This window comes from Arvicanthis niloticus, chromosome X (genome assembly GCF_011762505.2).
Source record: "Arvicanthis niloticus isolate mArvNil1 chromosome X, mArvNil1.pat.X, whole genome shotgun sequence".
Taxonomy (NCBI): domain Eukaryota; kingdom Metazoa; phylum Chordata; class Mammalia; order Rodentia; family Muridae; genus Arvicanthis; species Arvicanthis niloticus.
In genome coordinates, this window is record NC_047679.1 from 92,508,585 (window position 1) to 92,533,317 (window position 24,733).

Genomic DNA, 24,733 nt, shown 5'->3' on the forward strand with positions numbered 1-24,733 from the left:
TTAGTTTCTTCAATGTGAGTATATATAACCATAAGCCCATTCTCTTCCATTAAGATTTTATTCTTTTCCAAGTTTTCTTCACCCCTTCCCCTAAATCAAATACTTTATACACTGTACTTGACTAATTAACTGAAATAGAAAGAAAATACACATATACACATGCACACACACACACACACACACACACACACACACATGCCCACACAAAAAATATTTTAGCTTTGTTCATTATTTTTTAAGATAATTATCTATAATTGTTTTACTTATTTTGGTGAATGACATGGACTTTTGACAGTTTAACATTTATTTCTGAATACTTAGTGAAGTGTTTGTAAAAGATAAAGAGATAAAGAGAGTATGTTCTGATTGTGTGTGGAGAGCTATGGGGGAAGGGGATGTCTCAAAAGGTCCATGCAGAGGCATCTCTTTCCCCTGAGGGACCAGTCACACACCAGTAGAGAATAGAGTTTATTCAGGGCATTGTGAGGGCAGCCAGGAGGGTAGTAGAGGCAGATAGATAGATAGATAGATAGATAGATAGATAGATAGAGAATAGATAGAGAAGTAGAGGCTGGCCATGACCACATGGAGAGAGGGGGGGAAATGGGGAGCAGGAGGGGACAGAGAGGAGGCAAGAGATCAAGAGAGTAAGAGATTAAGAGAGAGAGTGAGGAGGGGGCAAACAGCCCCTTTTATAGTGGGCCAGGTCTACCTGGTTGTTGCCAGGTAACTGTGGGGAGGAGCATACCTGGGTGTTGCCAGGTAACTGTGGGGAGGAGCATACCTGACTGTTGCCAGGTAATTGTGGAGGTGGAGTTTAGACAGAATATTGACAGTAGTGATCTTATTTTGGTTCAAGTATTTCCAAGTGTTTTCATAAGTTTTATGAACTAAGCTAATGACAGATATAACCTATTAACATACAAGTATAGTTTTAATGAGCAACATTTAAACATAATGTTTACTGTTTCAGTGTTTGGATCTATGTTTAAGAAGCTTGCTAATTAATATCTGCTATAAATCATGCTACTAAAAACCACATGGAAATACATATTTGTCCCCGATTTTACCTGAGCAAAATCTGTTATTGATACTTAAAAGATCTTACAATGCTTTAGAGACAGCATCAAAATGTCTGTGATAAATGCTGCAGGAACAAATAAGAAATTGATATGAGTAGTTATTGATAGTGAATTAAATTTTGTGATTTAATCTTTAATTATTATTATTATTATTTCATACTTGAGAAAAATAATTAAATTTAGATTTTTCTGTCCCCTCACTAGCTTGGGCTTAAGTGCCCACAGTTTCTAGGGGAGTCCAATATATTCTGACTAAAGGGTAGCCAGTTGGTTAATCTTCTAAAAATAGTTTATAAAAATTCACAAAACACAAATCTTCCCAAGTTTAAATGTTTGACTCACATGTAAAGTATGAGATGTGTAAATCAGAAAGCATTTTGTTTGTTTCCCTTGTTAGTTATTGAAGGCTTGAGGAATTTTGCATTCTGTCTCTCCTTTGTAATTCTACAAGCACTTATTATTACAAATATACATAGCATTTATTATTGCAAAGTATTATATTTTATAACAAAGCAGAATTTATGCCATATAATTCACATAACTTATTCCTCCTATATTGTGTCCTTAAACCTCCACAAACACTTCAAGACAATTTACCATGTGGTTTAGTCAATCTTAAAATGTAAATTTGTAATGATTGCTTTAGTTCTGTGATAGAGGAAGGGCATTTGCTCCTTGGTATCGAAGAAAAATAAGACAGAACTAAAACAAATTAAAAATAAACAAGTTTTAGTTGTATGAGAAGACATGACTTTGATTGAAAGTAATTTTATTAAATAAATTGTGAATCTATTGTAAAATAGTGTTTATAATTACTATTTTCTTAGCAAAACTGGAACATAAGAAAGTGAATGCTGTTTAATGTTTTTAATCTGTAATTCTAAGGGAAACAGTATGCAATTGGTTAATTTCTAAGAAAACGTAGTATTTTCTGAAGCAATAGTTGAACTATACCAGGGCTGAGAATATTTATAAAGTGTTTCATGAGATGAGGACCATATGTAGCTATTGCAAGAGCGATTGATATTGTTCAAGTGCAATCCTATTGGCACATAGTGCATTTTACACTATCATTGACTCTTAACTACACTAATTCGTGGATAAGTGAAAAAATAAATGCTAAAATGTGTTTTCAAAATTTTAACGTTATTAAAACAAGACTTGATATTTTAGAGAGATAAAAAAGGGAAAGGCTAAACAACACTGATATCTATTTAGGAATTTTTCATCACCTCAAAAAGAAGGAGGACTTATGTGTTGCCTGGTGGAAGATAAAATGGCCTAACAATCCCTAGAGGTCACTCTCTCACAAAATATTTTGAGTCCTTAGTCACTACAAAGTCAGACTGCATATATTCACAAGAGTAAGGAAATGTTTTGATAGAATTGAAAGGTAGATGTTGAAGAATAAAGGCAGGCCATATTAATTAATTAATGATTGCTTTAGTTCTGTGATAGAGGAAGTGTATTTGCCATTAATTAATTGATAATTTGAATGTCCTAGGAAAAGAAAGTTCTTTTAAATGAGATGAGAAATGGGGAATTACATTTTGTTCTAATGAAATTTTAATTCCTAGTTTCTGAAAGAACCTGAGATTACCAAAGAAAGATTATCAAGACATTCATATTTATATTCCTTAAAAATACATATGAACTACATAAAAGAGTGTTAGTTCAATCATCTACTACAAATAACCTTTTATTTTTAAGTTTCAATAGTACCTCATCTGCTTGGGCTGTGATATTTCATTAATAACTACTAACTAGTTATTACGTAAAGGGACTTCCGTAACTAGAATGTATGATAAACTTGCCTAGTGTATTTATATTGTTACAAACCACTTATTGCTGCCCTCTGGTGGCTACTATTGGTTAATGCAAAGGTGTAAAAAAGGATTGTTTCATTTTGAAGAGAAACAAAACTTAGAAATTTATAAAATATATTTGTGTTATAAAAATTTGTGAAATTTCTTATCGTCTTTTATTTTACTATAAGATGAAAACTTTTAATTTTTAGAAATCTAAATTAGTTTTAAATTTTATCTTTCCCCAATGACTTGCAAATCTCAAGGATCTATTCATAACTCCCTTTGCAAAACATTGAAGCTCTGTTTACCCTAACAAGAGAATATGCAATATAATGCACACAACACTAGACCCTAAACAAGAAATTTAACAAAATTAATAGCTTTGTGCCTGTAAGTGAGGAAAAATTCTCTTAGCCATTCTTTATTACTTCCATATAGCATGTTAACTTATTCTATAAATGAAGTAATGTTAAGTATCTTAACACTAAATATGTTCATTTAAGTTCATTTAATTGTTTAATATGCATTTTATTTGATATTTTAACTAATGTTCTTTTTTTCTTTTCTTTTTTTCTCTCCTCAGGGAATGAAACAATTCTGTTAACTTTCCAATTCTCACTTTGAAACTCTGGTTGCTTAACGCTGAAGCAATCATGGTGAACCTGGGCGACGTGGTGCGCTCACTCCTGTAAGAATTCTATTACTTACTTTAATAATAATTTTAAAAAGTTACTTTTATGGTTGCTTACTCGATGATATCAAAATGCTTGCATAAGACCAGGCTACTTTATGACCTGTATCAAAAATACGAGTATTTTTTATTTAAAGATAATTAATGGGGAATAAGAATAATCTGGGATCTAAATTTTAAAACTCATCTACTCAAATGATATAGGGATAATAGCCTCAATTCCACTTATTCTAGTTTTTGTTGTTGCTTTATATCATGGGTAAGACTTAAAGATTCTACCCCTTTTTTCTTGTATGAACTGAACAATTACAAAAATCAAATGGCTGCTTACTGCAGTGCTGTAAACCTATAGTACTGACACCAAGGTGACTGGGACAGGATGGTTACAAGACTGAGGTCAGCCTAGGATAGATACATGCTGAACTGGAGAAAAAGTGAGAAGGGGAAGAGAGGATGTTCTATAAGCAACTGATTTTGTAAGAAATAGTAGAGGACGCTAGAGATCTGAAGGCAGGGTTTGAGGATGTAGCTCATAGGGCAGAACACTGTGGTCGTGAACAAAACAATAGTTGAATTCAATAGAATTCAAAGTAAAGACTAGTAAAGAATCAAATACAAGAACAAAGTCATTGTAAGTCTCACTTAACCCAAACTTACTATTTGAGGAGTATATAAACCCTGAACAGAATAACCGAGAAGTCCTGAATCCCTTTGCTCCTATGTAATAACTGAAAATAATAAACAGATAGATAGATAATAGGTAGATAGATAGATAGTAGATAAATAGATATCATCCAGAATAGCCAGTCACAAATGATGTTTTCAAATAAGAAAAAATTTAAAAATCATTTTATTAATTTACATTTTAGGCATGACCCCCCCTCCTGGACTTTCCCTCCTACAGTTATTCCATTTCTCCTCCTGCTTGCCTCTGAGAGGGTGCTCCCCACTCAAAACCTCCCCTTTCCCTATGCCCTCAAGTCGCTCAAGGATTTAAGAGCAACTTCTCCCACTGAGGCCAGACCAGTCAGACCTCTGCTGTATATGTGCCAGGGGCCTTGGACTAACCCATGTATGCTCATAAAATTCTGGATGGTGGCTCAGTCACTGGGAGCTCCCTGGGGTCTCGGTTAATTGACACTGCTGGCCTTCCTATGGGGTAGCTCTCCCCTTCAGCTTCTTCAATCCTTCCCCTAATTCAACCACAGGGGTCCCCGACTTCAGTCCAATGGTTGGGTGTACATATCTGCTTCTGTCTCAGTCAGCTGCTGGTAGGGACTTTCCATTCTAGGGTCCTGTCTGTAAGCATAGCATAGTAGTATAAGGCCTTAGTGCCTCTTCCTGAACCATGATATAGATCCCAAGTTTGGCCAGTTACTGGACTTCCTTTTCCTCAGACTCTTCTCTATTTTTGTCGCTGCAGTTCTTTTAGACAGAAACAATTCTGGGTCAGGAATTTTTACTGTGGGTTAGTAACCCTGTCCCTCCACTTAAGGGCCTGTCTATCTACTGGAGGTGGACTCTTCAAGTTCCCACTCCCCAAAGTTGGGCATTTTGACTAAGGTCACCCCCCACTTGAGTCCTGAGAGTCTCTTGCCTCCTGGGTCTCCAGTATTTTCTAGAGAGAACCCCCCCACACCTCCCATCTACCCTGAGGCTGCATATTTCCATTCTTTCTCTTGGCCCTCTGGGCTTCTCTCCTCCCCCCCCATACTTGTTCCCTTTTCCCTTCTCCTCCTCTCTACCACCCAGATCTTTCCCTCCCTCCTCCCATATTATTTGCTTCCCCCTTCTAAGAGAGAGAAAATTGTGAATGTAATTTTTGTCTTATTTTTATCAGGGAAGATACATGTGTTGGTTTTGTTGGACACACCTTAGGAGCTAACATCTTGAGCAAATTTTTGTGTTTGTAATGTAAATAAATCTCATCACTACGAGGAAAATTAATTTGAAATTAACAGAAGTGAAATACAAACATCTCCCTTATCTTAGATTGCCACCTAATCTAATACTGGTAGTATCTAAGAACCAATGTAAAAAATATGTATTTGAAATGATTTAAGAGATTTAATTTCTACCTGTACCCATAGGAATCAATCATCTACACACATTACTCTTAAGTCTAGAGTTAAATCCTAGAAAACCAAGGATACAGTAATGGAGCGTTAAAGTTTAAGGCACAAGGCAAGAAGCAGACAACCATCAGAAATTCACTTTGCATACATGAGAACTTGGAAAAATTTCTAAGAGATGCATGTGTATTGTTGTCCCAGTGGCTTTCAAAACAATTCATAAAATTGTTCTGATAAAGTCTGATACTTTCTTTTAAACTTAGAACAACACAATTCAACTTCCAAGTACCTTGTCTGGCCACTGGATCCTTTAAGAAACTTTTCCATTATTTCTGACACAGCTGTCTTAAAGAATAAATAAGTCAAAGAAATTAATATTTTAATTAAAAAGAATAAACTATTAAGTCAGTCTGTGAAAGACAAATGTCACATATTTTTTTCTCATTTGTAAAGCCTTGACTTCATAGATATACTTAATCATGCATGAACAGACAACATGAAAATAAAAAGCAAAACCATCTCAGGAACAAACAGGTCTAAGGAGAGTGAGGGAATCTATTGAGGTATGGGAGGAAGACATACTCAAAGTACCTTCTATACTTATATGAAAATGGTCTTCTGTAATCCAACATAATAAAATAAAATAAAATAAAAATCTAAAAGAAAATAATAAACTATCACACCGAGTCAAACAATACTGTATTTTTGGACAACAGTAATATTTAATATTTTAATATAGTCTGAAACTAGACCTTATGATGGCCCCTGGTCCTGTCGTTTACTTCGTTACATTGGCTTGGAAAAATGTCAAAGCCCTTTTTAAACTCCATTCTTTTTTCAGCTGCATAATGAGAATAAATCAATCACTCAGGAAAAGATAATGATAAAAATGGAAAATGAGGAGGATGGAGGCAGTTATGGTCACAGTGGTGGGAGGGGGCTACAAGCTACTGTATAGTATAAGTGATCTAGTGTGTGTAAACAGAGCCTGATTTTCTTTTTTCTTTTCTGTTTAATTTTCAGTGTGCACCTGATCGGCCTATTGGTTTGGCAGTTCGATATTTCCATAAGTCCAGTAGCAGCTATAGTAACTGACACTTTTAATTCCTCCGATGGTGGACGCTTGTTTCAATTTCCAGACGGGGTACAAAACTGGCCAGCACTTTCAATCGTCGTGATTATAATCATGACAATAGGGGGCAACATTCTCGTTATCATGGCAGTAAGCATGGAGAAGAAACTGCACAATGCTACCAATTATTTCTTAATGTCCCTAGCCATTGCTGATATGCTGGTGGGACTACTTGTCATGCCCCTGTCTCTGCTTGCAATTCTTTATGGTGAGTACAATTCTATTCATTTCTCAGTCTCAGATTGTTCTGTAGGTTTGAAATAATCCCCAGGATGTAATTCATACAGTTATTAATTTATCTATAAAATTTGAAAAACAAAAGAATAAGAACAAAATGTAAGCAAGAAAAATGATTGAATATGTTGAGATTTATGAAATAAAATTTTAGCAGAGCTTTCAGAAGTTAAAACACCTATTTTATAATATATTGAAATCATGCATAAACACTTTATTTGCAAGTGTCATTTATAAACCATACAAAATGGGATTGTGTCAAAGTGGCACCTTGACCTGTATTTGGGCCAGCACACTTACCTTAGTCAGTGCATCTCTAATACACAAAAGAAAAACAAAACTTGTCTTCTTTAATAATTTTATTTTAAGGAATGTTTCTGAATGACAGATATTGAACCCAGGGCCTCATTGCTCAAGGCAAGTGCTCAGTCATTGCTATACCCCCCAGCAGATGTCATCTTTTATGTTGACAAACTAAATAGTTGGTACACAGTATGCACTTAATAGGCATTGTTCTTTTTCTCATACAGTCTATAACTCATGGTTTTATAAGGAGACAAGGTATAAAAATTAATTTCTGAGTACATAAACACAAGTTCATATCACAATCATAAAACTCAGCATCTATGATTTTCAAGAAGCTTTATTTTTTCTTTGATTTTCTGCCATCTGTATGCTTTGTTCATTTTCATCTATGTTTTGGTTTTGACTAGTACTTATGATTTTAGAAAAATCAAAATCACATTAAAGAACTACTGGTCAAGAATACTAGATTGTCTTCCAGAGGACCTGAGTTTGATGCCCAATACCTACATTGCAGTTCACAAATATGTCTGACCGCAGTCCCAGGAGATCTGATGCTTTCTTTTAACCTTTGCAGGCAGTAGAGCATGCATGTGGTACATATATATATATTCAAAATACCCATACACACACAAAATTAAAAGAAAAACATCAAGTGTTTAAAATGTTAATAATAAGTATAAATCAACGAATCAAAGCTCACATGTACTTTCTGCCTCAGAATTCCAAGTAGCTGTCACCACAGGTATATGGTATGTCTTTCAATAGGTACCGTAACTACAAAATTTGAAAATCAATTCAAATTTAATTGTTAACATGTGGAAGTCCCAGTTTAATTTTAATTTTTAACATACTTATCTTCCTGTAGATTAAAAGGGAGATGTCCAACAAGTTCTTCAAATGCATAATGGAATTGGACAATAAAAATATTACTAAAATAGAATCTAGTCTAAAAAAGAACATTATTAGGAAGCCTGAGATTGATTTAAAAACACCATAACAAAGTAGACTGAAAAGTTTCTAAGTTGAGCTTCAGGTGACAGACTGAAAAGTCTGCACAAATCTCAAGAAAAAGTAACTTTCTGGAGGTAGAATGCAGTGAAAAAGAAAAATAAATGAGAGAGGCAGAATTGTCAGTGCAGTGGTGAAGAAATAAAACGTATTTTAGAGGATAGGAATGTCATATATAAGCACCATTAACTCACTCTATACTGCCCTCCACTCTTCACATAAAGCCCTTGAAAGAAACCACACTGCTACAGTGAAGATGTGCTTGAGCTTAAAACCTTAGAAATCAACAACAAAGATGTAAATACCCCTCAACTGTATCATTACTATAGAATAAATCATGATCGAAGACATTTGCTGCAAACTTCATCAAGATACACGTCAGACCCAGAAAAACAAATATCACTTATTTCCCATCATATGAAGAGTCTAGAGTTATTAATACAACAAACAATTGATATGAAAATATGGTGATATCTATTTGAGAAGAGGAAGAATAAAATTTTCTTAAAGCAACTCTGGAAAACCACAAAGAAAGCCCAACAAATACAACAAAGAAAGGTAAAGACAGAATTCAAAGAGAAATTATAGAAGTAATGGATTGGATAAAGAAGAGAAAGAAGAAATATATATTCAGTTCAGAAGTAAAAATCTATTTTTTTAAAAAGAAAATTTTAGCCAATTTAAACAAAGCAAAAGAGAGATTATGTATAGAGAATGTCAGTATAGCAATAGAGAAATAACCAAAAAATACTAATTTTTCAGATCTTGAGATTGTCTTGTAGCAGCACATGCACACCACTGTGCAGACCAGGTGAGGGATAATGACTGGACTGTAAAATATATATATATATAATAAAGAAAAAAGAAAACTATTTCTCTAGGGAATACAAAATTTATTCATTTAAATATGAAAACAAGAAATATAAACATGAGAACAAGAAAGGCAATTTCAGCAGAAGAAATAAATTAATAAAAAATATGAACACCACTATAGTTTCACTCTGCAATTCTATCAGGTATTTGAAACATCAGACATTTATAGTATTCCAGGCATTTTTTCAGAGCATTAAAAACGGGGATTTTGAATAGAATGAAAAAAATATATCTGAAATCAATATTAATTAATAATTTCAAAGCACTTTTGTTCATTATCTCACCAATTTAAGGACAAATAAAATAATAAATTAGTGAACTTTAAGTTTTACATTTGATTTTTTGCATTTGATTTTATCATTGATACTTGGCAGATATTCTAAGATGATATTCCATGTATTCTGAATTTTGAAGTATATCCCATATATTAGAGTTTTTTTTAAGCTAGGCTCCTTATTATTTTTGAATCATTTATTTATTCAATTTTCTTTTTAATATCATGCTTATTTAATCTCTTTTTTACAGTCCAGATTTTATCTACCTCCCAGTCCACCCTCTGACTGTTTGACATCCCATACCTCCTTCTCCATCTCCACAAGGATGTCCTTATTCTCCCACCCCTCATCCACCCAGACCTCCCCACTCCCTGGGGCCTCCAATCTCTTGAGGGTTAGGTGCATCTTCTTCCACTGAGGCTAGACCAGGCAGTCCTCTGTTATATATATGTGTTGGGGGCCTCACATCAGCTGGTGTATGCTGCCTGATTGGTGGCTCATTTTCTGAGATTTCTGAGGTCCAGGTTAATTGAGACTGCTAGTCCTCCTACAGGGTCACCCTCCTCCTCAGCTTCTTCCAGATTTCCCCTAATTCAACCACAGGGGTCAACAGCTTCTGTCCATTGTTTGGGTATAAATATCTGGATCTGACTCTTTCTGCTGCTTGTTGGGTCTATCAGAGGGCAGTCATGATAGACCCCTTTTAGTGAGCACACCATAGCCTCAGTAATAGTATCAGACTTAGGGGCCTCCCATTGAGCTGGATCCCATTTTGGCCCTGTCTGTGGACCTCCTTTTCCTCTGGCTCCTCTCCATTTTTGTCCCTGCAGTTCTTTCAGACAGGAAAAATTATGGGTCATATTTTTTCACTGTAGGATGGCAACCCCATCCCTCATTTGATGCCCTGTCTTTCTGCTGGAGGTGGGCTCTACAAGTTCCCTCTCCCCATAGTTGGGCATTTCATCTAAGGTCCCTCCCTTTGAGTCTTGACAGTCTTTCACCTCCCAGGTCTCTAGTGCATTCTAGAGGGTCTCCCAATCTCCTACCTTCTGAGATTGACTGTTTCTATTCTTTCTGCTGGTCCTCAGGACTTCAGTCCTGTTCCCCTACACACACCTGATCATGTTCTCTCCTCCCCCCACCCCCCCACCCCCCACCCCTTTCCAACTCAGGTTCCTCCCTCTTTTTCCCCTCCTATGATTGTTCCCTCCCACATCTGTCCTCTCCTCCAAGTCCTATCTTTACAAATTCCTACCCCCCCCCCCATTATTTCCTTCCCTTGTCCTCAGAAACCAGGAATTCTTTCTTGGATACCACCCCACCCTGAGACATTCAGTTGCAGTAAGACTAAGCATATCCTTTCCCGTTGAGGCTCAATCAAGCAGTCTAGTTAGGGGAAAGGGATCCAATGGCAAAGACAGCCCCTGCTCCAATAGTTGGGGAACTTGCCTGAAGACCAAGCTGCACATCTGCTACAAATGTATAAGGGGCCTAGGTCCAGCCCTTGCACACCTTTTTGATTGGTAGTACAGTCTCTGTGAGCCGCCATGGGCCCAGGTTAGTTGGCTTAAGATTTTTATTCTTGTATATGAAGTTAGAAAACTGATGAGGGGAAAGGAAATAACAAAATGCATATTACTGAATTAATGTTCATGAGGAGACAGAGTGTAGAGCAAGAGGAGATGAAAGACAAGAAGACAAGGCTCTCTAAATTAACAGGATCAACACAAATATGAACTCACAGAAACTGGGAGCATGCAATGCTCCTCCATGGGGCTATTCCAGATGAGATGCTAGAGCTTACAGAAGTGTCCACCTGCCCCCATCCTTGACCTATATGTTATCTCCAGTTGATAAGCACTTACAAATAAAATTACAGGTTATTCCAAGGGAAGAAACTACTCTTAATAGTAGGCTGTGTGCCCAGCATGTAGAAACCAAACTCAGTGCACCTTTGGAGATTCATTATCTCGTAACATTGTCTCACAGGGCTCTTCTTTTAAAAATGGTTTTAAAATTTATTTTATTATTTTTATTTATTTTGTTTACTTATCTCTTTTGCTCCACAGATTTTTTGTGTATACATTAGGGTTTCCAGTTTAGTATTTTAATGGGATTCCTGGCTGTGCAAACTAGTCTGTTCCTTGGGCCTTTCCTTGGGTTTTTCTCCTTCGGTTTGTTTTGTCTAATTCTATTATGTTAGTTTTCATATTATATTATCATACTAGATTAGATTAGATCATTATTTTATATTGTATCATTATCCCATAGAAGCCTCTTAACTTTCTAATGAGAGAAAAAAGTGTTTGCTCCAAATGGAAAGGGAGGTTGAGAGACCCGGGAGGAGTAAAGAGAAGGGAAACCATAAGCAGGATATATTATGTGAAGTAGAAATCTATTTTCAATAAAAGGTAAAAGCTAATATTCATCTCATAACTATAAATTCCTAGTGATTATAGATGGTAGACAGGTAGATGGTAGATAAATTTCTATATGTATGAATATGAACACTTGGGCTTGTCTTTTGGCTCTGTCCCAAAACAGCAACAAAGACATCTTAAAGAAAATACTGATCCAGGGATGTGAAGAAAAATTACAAGTGGAACATTTTTTAACCTGAAAAAGTTTTTTTAAGTTTGGTATGTTGGGATGTGGCTTAGTGGTAGAAAGGTTTCCTTACCTTTGCAAGGTGCTGAATTCTACCCCAGCCCTCCCAAAAATATCTAGGGAAGGACAATGTATATTCACTAATAACTAGATAATTAAAATCATTAAGATGAGAATTTTGAAAGCTATATTTTATGAAAATTTTTTGTGCTTCTATACACTAGCAAGAGAAATTGGAAAACAAATTCAAAGTTACTATTTTCAATATAATTAAAACAAATAAAAGTTATAAATATACTAATATATATATATATATATATATATATATAATGCAGGTATATCAAGAAAATTAAAATCACTAGAAAAACTCATTCAAATAGACTAGAAAATTTAAGACACGTATCTTGTTTATAATTGAACACGTTAGTCTTCTAAGGATATTAATACTTCTTGAAATGGTCTATAGATTCAGTTCAGTGTCAACAAAAAATATCTGCATGTTTAAGGGGCATAAATACAAAAAGTGGTTTAAACTTTATGATGAAATGCAAAGTAATTAGAGTAGCTAAAACAATTTTGAAAATAATCTGATTTGTTTGGTGACTAAAGTGTTTGCTATCCAAGCATGAGGGCCTGAGTGCAGAGCTTTAGAACCCATGGAAATGTGCATGATGTGGTTTCTGCCTGTAATCACAGTACTCTTGTGCCATGGTGACAGAGGGAGACAGGAGAATTCCTGTAAGCTCATAGGGCAGCCAACCTGGTGTATACAAAGAACCTGACCCAAACAAAGTTCAAGAGCAAGGGGGGACCTCCATACTTTGTCCAAGGCATGAATTCTTCTGCACTCACACTTGGATACACACACACACACACACACACACACACACACGGGGGGAGGGAGAGAGGGGAAGAGGAGGGAGAGAGAGACACACACACATACATACATACATACATACATACACACATACACAGACAGACACGGACATAGTGAAGAGAGACCAGATAAACAGAGAGACAGACAGAGACAGAGAATTTTTTTTTAATGTAGAACACAGAATTCCAGGCTGGGTGGTGGTGGCGCACGCCTTTAATCCCAGCACTTGGGAGGCAGAGGCAGGCAGATTTCTGAGTTCGAGGCCAGCCTGGTCTACAGAGTGAGTTCCAGGACAGCCAGGGCTACACAGAGAAACCCTGTCTCGAAAAAAAAAAAAAAAAAAAAAGACAGAATTCCATTTGATCTTAGGTTTCACTCTCAGACAACAGTGATCAAGAAGAATGCTATGTTGAACGGATTACAGTCAAAGATTGAAAAATCAACAAATGCAACAAAGGTTCAAACTCACTTCAAAATCATTCTAACCAATATTACTGGAATTATTGGTTATCATATGTAAAAAAACAAATTTCTATCCTCATAAAATTGCACATCTAAGAAAAACTAACTCAAGTGGAATCTAAAGCTAAAGGCACAGCTACAAATTTTCTATAAAAATAGAGGGAAAATCTTTACAATACTGGGTTAAACCAAAGGTCCTTAGAATTGTTATTGGAATCTAAGGCTCATGTTGCCAAGAGACAGAAAGAAGATGGTGGGAAAAAGAAAATGTCATTTACATTTCAGGCTTAGATGGCCAACTCCCCAAATACCTTAACACAAAAGGACAAAATGGGGAACTACTACTTCCAACAGGAATAAGGAAAGTCCACGCACAGGAGCAACACAAGGGGGACTGGCCTCTCAGGAACAACAACAACAAAAAAAACACGGTCTACTTCTGCTAGTATCCTGGGTTTTATATTATCTCATCTTTTTAATCAGTTGTGATAACTGTGAGAGTCAGGTAAAGGGTGCCCTGTTACTCACTTCTGGACAAAACTGTACATGAATCTATTGTGCCATTTCTTTCATGTTATTCAACCCTTTGTTAATGTAACAAAACACTTGGACCCAGAGATAGGCCTTATGGTCCAGTCCCACTGTCATAGAAAACTGAGCCATAAAAAAAATAGATAAATTATGCTTAATACACATGAAACAATGACACTTAAGTGATTGAAAGGAAGATGTAGTAGAAAATTTTCAGCAGTAATATATCTATTAAAGAGTAAATAAGAAAACCCAGAGCTAATTTAAAAAGTTGAAGAGAGATGGGTAGATGAATCATGAAGGAGGATATGTAAATATTAAAAATAATAAATAAATGTAGAAAGGCATCTATTAACCAAATTTTTGAAATAAACTGAATTTCACTTCAAATTATCTCTTACCATTACACTATAATTTATTATGCACATTTTTATTCATGCAGTGTTTACAGTAATATTATAAGCTCATTCCATCTCCAAATGCTAACAGAAGTTAGGCTCAAAATTAACTGGGAATTTTTAAAATTACATATTTATTTATTGGCTTACAACCCAAATTCTTCCCCTTCTCATCCACCCTCTCAGAGATCACCATTCATTCCCCTCCTTCACTTCTGAGAGGGCAGCTTCATTTACAGCAACATTTAGTTGGGGCTGGCTTACAGGTTCAGATGTTCAGGCCATTATCAAGGCAAGAGCATAACAGCATCCAGGCAGGCATGATGCAAGTATCTTCATCTGAAAGATGAGTTCTGCATCTTCATTTGAAGGATGTTAACAGAATACTGACTTTCAGGCAGCTAGGATGAGGGTCTTATGGCTCATACCCACAGTGACACACCTACTCAAACAAGGCCACACCTTCTAATAGTGCCACTCCCTGGGTGGAGCATACTCAAACCATCCATTGCACTAGACAAGGCAGCCCTCTGCTATGTATGTTCCTCAGACCAGCCTGTGTGTGCCCTTTGGTTGGTGTCTCAGTCTCTTAGAGCTCCTAGGGGTCCAGGCTAGTTGACATTGTTGGTCTTCCTGTGGTGTTGCCATCATTTTTGTCAGCTTTCAATCCTTCTCCTAACTCTTCCATGGGGTCCCTGACTTCTATCCAATGTTTGTCTTTAAGTATCCGCATCTGTCTCGGTCAGCTGCAGAGTAGAGCCTCTCAGAAGACAGCCATACTAGGCTCCTGTCTGCAAGTACAACACTGCATCAGTAATAGTGTGAGGGATTGGTGCCTGCCCATGGTATGGGTGTCAAAATGGACTGGTCACTGGTTGGCAATTCCTTCAGTCTCTGCTCCATTTCATCTTTGTCCTTGAATTTCTTTTAGACAGCACCAATTTTTGGGCAAAGTTTTGTAGGAGGGTTGGTGTCCCCATCCCTCCACTATAGGGTCCTGTCTGGCTACTAATGGTGGTCTCTTCAGGTTTCATATCCCCACTGTCAGGCATTTCAGCGGTCACTTGCACTGACTCCTTGAAACCTCTCTCATCCTAGGTCTCTGGGACTTGCTATTTCTGGGTTTTCAATTCAATTCTACTGACCAACCCGTCAGTTTCTATATCTATTGTTAGCATTCTGTCTAAGATCCACTCCACAGTTACCTAGCAACAGCCAGGTAGGCCTGACCCACTATAAAAAGGGCTGCTTGCTCCCTCCTAGCTCTCTTGCTCTCTTGTTCTCTTGCCTACCCTTGCTTTTCCCCATTCCCTTCCCCTTCTCTCTCCAGGTGCTCATGGCTGGCCAGTTTTTCTCCTCCTCTTCTTCTTCCTCCTCCTGCTCTTCTTTCTCTTCCTCCTCCCCTCTCTCTCTGCTTCTATGACCCTCTTATCTCCCTTCCCTAAGCCCTGAATGAACTCTATTTTATAGTATGTCAACGTGTGGCTTCCTCAGGGGGAAGGGATGCCTTGGCATGGGCCCGCTGAGACACCCCATTATCCCACACCTCACCATCCCTCCATAGAACATATTCCTTTTCTCTTTATCTTTTTATAAACACATCACCCATACCATGCAGTTAGTTCTAACACTATTTCTCTATATTACATCTTGAGGTCAGGGATGGTGATACTTCCAGAAGTTCTTTTACTGTTCAGGATCATTTTGGCTGTACTACTTTTTTTGTTTTGTTCTGTTTTGTTTTTGTTTTTGTTTTTCATATAAAGGTGAGAATTGTTCTTTCTTTTTTAATATTGGATATTTTATTTATTTGCATTTCAAACATTATCCCCTATCCCATCCCCCCTTACCCTGCTTCTATGAGGGTGTTCCCCTACCCACCCACCCACTCCAGCCTCATCGCCCTAGAATTCCTCTACACTGTGGCATCAAGCTTTCACAGGACCAAGGGCCTCCTCTCTCATTGATGCCAGATAAGGTCCCTTCAGTTCTTTCAAGGTCTGTGAAGAATTGTGTTGTAATGTTAATGGGGATTACATTGGAGTATGTAGATTGATTTTGTTAAGATGGCCATTTTTACTATGTTAATCCTTCTGATGCATAAGAAGGGAGATTTTTTTTCTATATTCTACTTTCTTCCTCAGTTTCTTGCTTCAGGACTTGAAGTTCTTGCCATTCAGAATTTTCACTTGGTTGCCTAGAGTTACACCTAAGTATTTTGTCATTTGTGGCTATTGTGAAAGTTACTACTTCCCTAACTTCTTTCTCATCCAGTTCTCACTTGTGTAGAGGAGGGCTACTGATTTCTTTGAGTTAATTTTGTATCCAGCCACTGTGCTGGAGGCATTTATCAGCTGTGGGAGTTCTCTGGTGGGATCTTTGAGGTCACTTATACTATCTGTGAATACAGATACTTTAACTTCTTTCCTATTTGTATCCACTTGATCTTTAGTTGTCTTCCTGCTCTGGCTAGAACTTCAAATGCTATATTGAAGGGATAGGGGAAGACTAGACAGCTTTGTTTTGTCCCTGATTTTACTGGAAATGATTTAAGCTACTCTCTGTTTAATTTGATGTTGGCTATTGGCTTGAGGTATATTGCCTTTATTGTGTTTAAATATGTACCTTGTATCCCTGCTCTCTCCAAGACTTTTAACAAGAAAAGGGTTGGATTTTGTCAAATGCTTTTTGGCATCTAATAAGAACATCATGTGGGTTTTTTTCTTTCACTTTGTTTATCTAGTAGATTACATTGATGGATTTTCGTATATTGAGCCATTCCTGAATCCCTGGGATAAAGCCTGTTTGATCATGATGGTTGATGTCTTTGATGTGTTCTTGGATTCAGTTTTTGAGTATTTTATTGAGTATTTTTGCATCAATGTTCTTAAGGAAAATTGGTCTGAAATACTTTTTCTTTGTTGAGTCTCTGTATGGTTTAGGTATCAGGGTGACTGTGTCTTCATAGCATGAGTTTGGCAGAGTTGCTTCTGTTTCTATTTTGTGGAATAGTTTGAGGACTATTGTCATTAGTAGTTCTTTAAAACTGATAGAATTCTTCACTAAAAACCTTTGGCCCAGGGCTGTTTTAATTTTGGGGGATGGGAGACTCTTTAATGATTACTTCTATTTCTTTAGGAGTTATGAGACTATTCAAATGCTATCTCCCTTTCTGGTTTCCCTTGTACAACCCCCCTATTCCCTCCCTTGCTTCTGTGAGGGTGCTTTCTCACCCACTGACCCACTTCAGCCTCACCACCCTAGCTAGGGCATTGAGACTCCACAGGACCAAGGGCCTCTCCTCCCATTGATGCCTGACAAGGCCATCCTCTGCTACATGTATGACTGGAGCCATGGGTCACTCCATGTGTACTCTTTGATTGGTGATTTAGTCCTTGGGAGCTCTGTGGGGGGTCTGGTTGGTCGATATTGTTGTTCTTCCTGTGGGGTTGCAAAGCCCTTCAGCTCTCTAATTTCTTTGTAAGGGCACTTAGTGGTATGAATTTTCCTCTTAGCACTGTTTTCACAGTGCCCCATAAGTTTACATATACAGTGCTCTCATTTTCACTAAACTCTAAAAAGTTGTTAATTTCATTCATCATTTCTTGCTGACCCAGTCATCATTATGTAGAGAGTTGTTTAGTTTACGTGAATATGTAGGCTTTCTGTTGTTTCTGATGCAGTTGATGTCTAGCATTGATCTATGATGATCTAATAAAATGCATGGGGTTATTTGAATCTTCTTGTATCTGTTAAGGTTTACTTTGTGGCTGATTATATAGTCAGTTTTGGAAATGTTTCCATGAGATGCTGAGAAGAGGATATATTCTTTCGTGGTAGGGTGAAATGTTCTGTAGATATCTCTTAATTCCATTTGAATCGTAACCTTTGTTAGCTTCATTCTCTGTTTAGTTTCTGTCTCCCTGATCTGACCATTGGGAGAGTGAGGTATTGAGGCCTTCCAATATCTCTTTGGGTTTGCAAAACCTCCTCACAGGCCCTTCTAGCTTTAGAGTCTCAGATGAGAAATTGGGTATAATTCTGAAACGTCTGCCTTTATATGTTACTTGACCTTTTTCCCATGCTGCTTTTAAAATTCTTTCTTTGTGCTGTATACTTAGTGTGTCGATTATGTTACAGGGGGATTTTTTTCTGGTCCAATCTGTTTGGTGTTCTGTAGCTTCTTATAACTTTATAAGCATCTCTTCCTTTAGATTAGCAAAATTTTCATCTCTGATATTGTTGAAGATGTTTGCTCAACCTTTGAGCCGAATAGCAGTAGGACTTTCTTCTTTCCTTCCTAGATTTGGTCTTTTCAATGTGTTTCAAATTTCTTGGATGTTTTGTGTCATGAATTTCTTAGATTTTTCATTTTCAATGACTGATATAATAAGTTCTTGTATAGTATCTTCTACATGTGAGATTCTCTCTTCCATCTCCTGTATTCTGTTGGTGATGCTTATATCTGTAGTTCCTGTTCTCTTTCCTAGGTTTTTCATCTCTAAGATTGCCTCAGTTTGTGTTTTCTTTAGTGCCTTTATTTCCCCTTTCAGGTCCATTATTATGATTCACCTGTTGGAATATATTTTCCTTAAGGGATTTATGCTTGTCATCTTTGAATATCTCTAACATCTTTATAAGATTGCATTTAAGATCCTCTTTTTGTGCTTCAGTTTTATTACAAAATCTAGGGTTTGTTGTAACAGGATGGCTGAGCTCTGGTGGTGCCATATTGCCTTGGGTCTTGCTGATTGTGATCTTGTGCTGTTCTTTAGGCATCTAGTTTCTCTAGTTTTGAGTGGATAATCCAGATGGCAGCAGGACTTCTTGGGAAGGTGGGGTGAGCCATGGGCCAGAAAATAGAGATCAGGATATCCTACTCTGTTGGCTGTGACTCAGTCAGACCCCACTCTGCATTTGTGTCCTGAGGGGGACCCTACTCTGCAGGTTGTATTCCAGTCAGACCCATCTGAGATGGTAGGCAGATCAAACAAGTATGTGTGGTTGGGCAGGGTTCCAAGCTGAATAATTTTGGGGTCCCTGAATGTTTCCATGTGGAGGCAAGATGCTCTTGAGGTCCAACAAGTCTCTTCCAGACCAGAGCTAGAATATGGGGCTACAGTGATAGCTTATGCCACTCACCTCTTTAACCGGGATTTTAAAGACCTAGTTTTTTTTTTTTTTTTTTTTTAGCTTAAAAGAGCAGATCACAATGTTTATTATGGTAGCATCATACCTTGCTTTATTTTTTCTGATTTTACATAGTTTCACTTTAAGTACAATTATTTCAAATGTGGCAGGTTCAATGCCATCTTACATAGCAAGAAAACAAACATTATGGAGCAGCCATGTGGTCGAATTCACCATGAGCTGGACAAAAACAAATGGACAGCCATATGTCTGCTAAAGCTACTTGGAAATACTGAACTGGTAATATTTACCTTGTCATCATTGAAATAATTATTTTTCCCGGAAATTATTTTTAATCTACTTATTTTGTTACTGAATATGTCCTTAAAGTGTTTTATTTAGTCCATTTCAATTTCCATTACTTTAAAAAAAATATAATACATCTTTATGTTACTTGGATTGCTAACTCTATTTGGAATCAAATCTTAATGCAAGTTTCTGAGCACATGCTTAACTGTATGTAGCTTTACTAGATACAATGAACACCCCTGATCCTCCTCATATATTTCTTATGTGACAGGCCCTAAAGTCAACTTTTAAAACACTATACTAGATAGTATAGATATAAAGTCACCACTGTAAAAGATACAAACTCGGGTTGATACCTACAAAGGACTGTGGCAGCAACACAATACAAATGCCAGCATGTTCAGAAAAACATATACACATCTTATTGGAAAGTAATGACAATGAATGTCTTTTAGATATAATTAGACCACATTGGAGTAAATACATCTCAATAAGACTTTGTGAAGATGAACAAATTTTTGAAAGACAAAGTTTCATTGGACTTTGGCTATAGTGATATGTCGAGACCCAAACAGCTGTTACTTTATCACTTTACATTTCATAAAAATTTGTAGGCATGGAAATTAATAATTATTCATGCCACAGTCACTTTTTGAGTGCATAGTTTATAGCCAATACACTTTTCAGTAATAAGGCTACTGTGAAAATCAACAACAATACATTTCTGTCCACACATGGCTTATTCATTTTTCATTTGAGTAACGACTTGCTTGAGGTCAAATTGTTAGACTAATAAAATATCAGAGTTAAGATTTGAATGTGTATTAAGTTGATTCTACCACCTATTTGTATTGTCAATTATATTATTTTGGTACTCATGATTTCCTCTTGAAAAGTCAGGAAGACCGCTGAGGGCATTGTAGCTCAGTCAGAGAGCACTTACCTTATGGTGCACAGGCCCTGGGTTTAATCCCAAGTACCATAAAATGAAATCAGGAGAATCTTGTTAGGAGAAATGAGCATGGAAGGTAATCCAGAGAAAAATTAAAAGTTAAGCTGATGTGTAGAATGTAAAGAAGGTAAGTATGCTAGTTTAAAAACTGTTTCAGGGTATGGACAAAATGAAAAGCATTATTCAAGTATTGTTCTAAAGCCTTTGGGTATATATCACTGGGGTACATTGATTACAATATACTTAAAAATTGCTGTATGTTTATCTTGTTCTGCTTTGTTTTCTTTAACGATTTCCTCAGATGTCTATCAAAATATTGTTATTGTTATTGTTATAATTGTTGCATCAGTGCTATAATTTTCTTCCCCCTTTGGAACTCCAAACCTTTCAAAGATCTACTGTGTTAATGCTGATGAGGTATATTCTTATTTAGGCTCTATTTTTATTTTTTTTAAAAATATTTTAAATAGACAACACCAACAAATGTCATACTGAATCTGCAGAATGGCTATGTAATAATATCATCAAATTCCAAATTCAAATACATACATACCTTAAGTTTGGTAAATCTCATTCCTTTTTACTATAATGAAATGGAAACTCTAGAACTTTGCATATTTAGACCAGGAATCTTAGAATGAAAGAGAGATTTGCATTTGGTATTTTGTCTTAACATGTTGGATATGGTACATCAGAAATAAACAAGAATGACAAGAATATTCAAATGTATTTAAGAGTTTGTCATTTAAATGGAGAAATAATTATTATTTAAATTTTTACTTTTCAAAATTTTAAACATGAGTAGAATATGTTATAACATCTCCACCCGTATCTATCCCCTCTTCAATTCCATGTTTCTTCCCCCAATTCCCTGTCAAATTCATAACCCATCAAACCTAGTGATTCCATTTTGTATTACTCATATGTACATGTGTTCAGTGCTGACCATGTGGGACTGAAAAACATGTTAGGGACCTTGTTCCAGGAGCAAATCGATTCTCTCCATCAGTAACCATTGACTGCCAGCATGTTTTCATCTATGGGTGGGGTTTTGCAGACTTTTCTCCATCTATATTGAGAGTATCTTTTACTTAGAGTATTACTACACTTTTATAAATATTTTGAGATTATAATAGAATTATTTTATTTCCTTCTTTCTTTTCCTTGCTTCTAAATCTTTCATGTTAACCATGCCCCACAGAATTTCAAATTTGTGGTTTCACTTTCTTTAACTGCTATTTTTTCTTTCTGTTCTGTTGCTACTTTCTGATACCTTTCTATGTCACTGACACCATCTTCAACTCTCTAAAAAGACAGAAATATGCCTCGGAATTTTAAGATTCACAATCCATATTTGATTGACCGATGGAACAAACAGATATTCCTCAAATGATTCAAGTCTATTTCTGCATAAAGATTGGCAAATTGCCAACAGACATAAGTTTCCTATAAATAGCTAACACTTAGTTCAACATGGCACCCAATCCCTCAGCAAACAGAATGTAATCACAGCTGTTTGGGCTCTCAATTTCCAGCCCTACATCCATCTTCTTTGCATTCTGCACAATTACTGTTCTCTACCAACAGGCATGTCTAAAAAATTGTTTCAAAAATCCATATATTCCATGGAGACAATTATGTATTCTAAGCTCCTCTTTTAAGAAAGAAAATATTATTCTACAATATTTAAAATACATGGTTCAAGGACAAGCTAGAGTAAGATTCACTTTTGTCTGCTGTACACCCTCAAATACTCTCAAATACCTTAAAGAATTTGACTGTGTAAAGAAAATATTAAACTGACAATAGCATTAAAGACATTAAGAAATCATACAACAATTACTCCCCATTTGGTTCACATATTCTTTACTCAGTCCTGAAGAACCTTGCAACTCAAAATCACCCATTAATCTATGTGAAAATCAAGCAAATTAAGGCATGGATTTAGAAAAAAAATCCCACATCCAGTAATGAGGTGGGCTCCTCTGTCCATAGCAATGGTGCCTAAAAGCAATTCTCAATTCTTTCTCACTGAGAACAAAGACAATATGGTAAGTTAGCAATAGGAAGTTTTGTGCCACAATTACGTGGTCTGGTGGTTATAGACAATAATGTGATGCCAAATTCAGTAAGCTAGAAGAAATGGTTTTGTATGTTTTTATCATAAAATATAGTGGTTTCAAGGAGATATTTAGTCTGATTTAATAATATATATTTAGTCTGATTTAAATTTGCACAAGGTATAAATGTATTAAAACATCACAAGGTTCCCAATTAATGTGCACAATTATTCTGTTTATGTTTCATAGACCAGTTAAAAGACATTCCATTTGCCTCTTTACAATGGTTAGCAATTAACATAAGATGCATAGCACTGGTAAGAGCAGATATGCCGTAATCATTTTTTCCTAAAGCTTTATTTGCATGTACTTTTTATAATGTAATTGTCAGATTTCTCATTTTCACTGTACTTCCCCACCACTCCATGATGGAACATAAACAGCCAGCAAAACCAACTGAGATAATTCTTTTGCAAGTGGGTACAGATAAACTCCCAAGATGGTGGCTATTTGGCTTTGAGGTCATTCATTCATAACACCTGTTCAGAAAATGTCACCACAAGTAAGAACCACTGATTTAATTCAATAGGTGGATTGAAAAGCACATATTTTTTCTTACAGTTCTGGCATAAAAAATGATAATAAAATATAGTGTATCAGTCTCCAATAGCTTCTATAAAATATTGCCACAAACTTGACTTAAAAATGCATTCTTGGGAGCTGGAGAGATGTTCCAACAGTTAATAGCACTTGCTGCTTTTTGCAGAGGACCATGCCTGCCCAAAACTGACTACAACTCCAGTTCCATTTGGATCTTTCATTCTCTTTAGTATTTGCACACATGTCATGCACATATGAACACACACACACAAATGCATACATATAATTGTAAAATAAATAAAATTTTAAAATAATGTATTCTTGGGGTTAGAGTTTGCTGGGTCAATAAAGCATTTGCTTTGCAAGTATGAAGACCTAATTATGATGTACAGCATCCACTTAAATAGCCAGGCCTGTAATGCATGCTTGTAATGCCAGCACTGAGGATACTGGCGCACGAAACTCCTTGGACCTTGCTAGATACCAAGTCTAGCCAAATTGTTAGAGAAATGTGGTCACTGAGAAACCCAGAATACATTGGTGGAGTTGAGGAACTCATTTTTATTAAGCTGGCCGGTACTGCTGCTGGCCTGGAGAGAGACTGGACTCTCATCTACAGTTGCTTGCCTTTATAGGCTGTACAGTATTATTTTTGGTCTCTTTTGCTATTACTGGGTTAGAGGTTTGAAGTTCAGCCTGTGTTACTTAGACCCATGAGCAGCATCTTTACAGAAGCAGAATTTGCAACTTAGGACAGTTATTCTGTAACTGTCTCTCAAGGTAAGAGAAGGGGGTGGCAGTTGAGGTAGGAAGTAAGGTATATTACAGTAGCAGGACATACCACATATTATTTGTATATACAAGTAGAGCTAGAAAACTTATTTTAATCCCACTTGTCAAAATCAATGAGTGAACTCAAGTTTTTGTGAAACCTTGTCTCAAAACGTGTGAAATGGCTCGGTGGTGAGGAGCACTGGCTGCACAGCCAGCAGAACCCAAATGGTGGTTCACGACCATCAGTAATTTCTGTCCCAGGGGATCCACCACCTTTTGTGACCCCCAGAGATACCAGGCACACATGTCATGCACAGACACACATGCAGACAAAACACTCACAAAATAAATATTTTAAAAATTAGAAAATTATATAAAGAAAAATCCAGAAAAGCACCTTCCTTCCACATATGTACAAATGCACCAGACACATGCAAATACATTTTTTCAAAGCTATGACACCAGAAAAAAATCAGAATGACTAGACTATATACTGTCTATGAAACCATATTAGACTATATACTGTATATGACACTATACTCTACCAATACA

At 36.4% G+C, this 24,733-nt stretch overlaps 1 protein-coding gene across 1 annotated transcript in view; it reads left to right on the forward strand.

Moving 5' to 3' along the window:
- Htr2c (5-hydroxytryptamine receptor 2C) overlaps positions 1-24,733 on the forward strand; it is a 196,578-nt gene that overhangs the window by 95,836 nt on the left and 76,009 nt on the right. The window contains 2 exon segments of the mRNA XM_034485543.2: positions 3,474-3,578; positions 6,677-6,993. Of these exon segments, the coding sequence (XP_034341434.1) occupies positions 3,544-3,578; positions 6,677-6,993 (352 nt within the window). The 5' untranslated portion in view covers positions 3,474-3,543.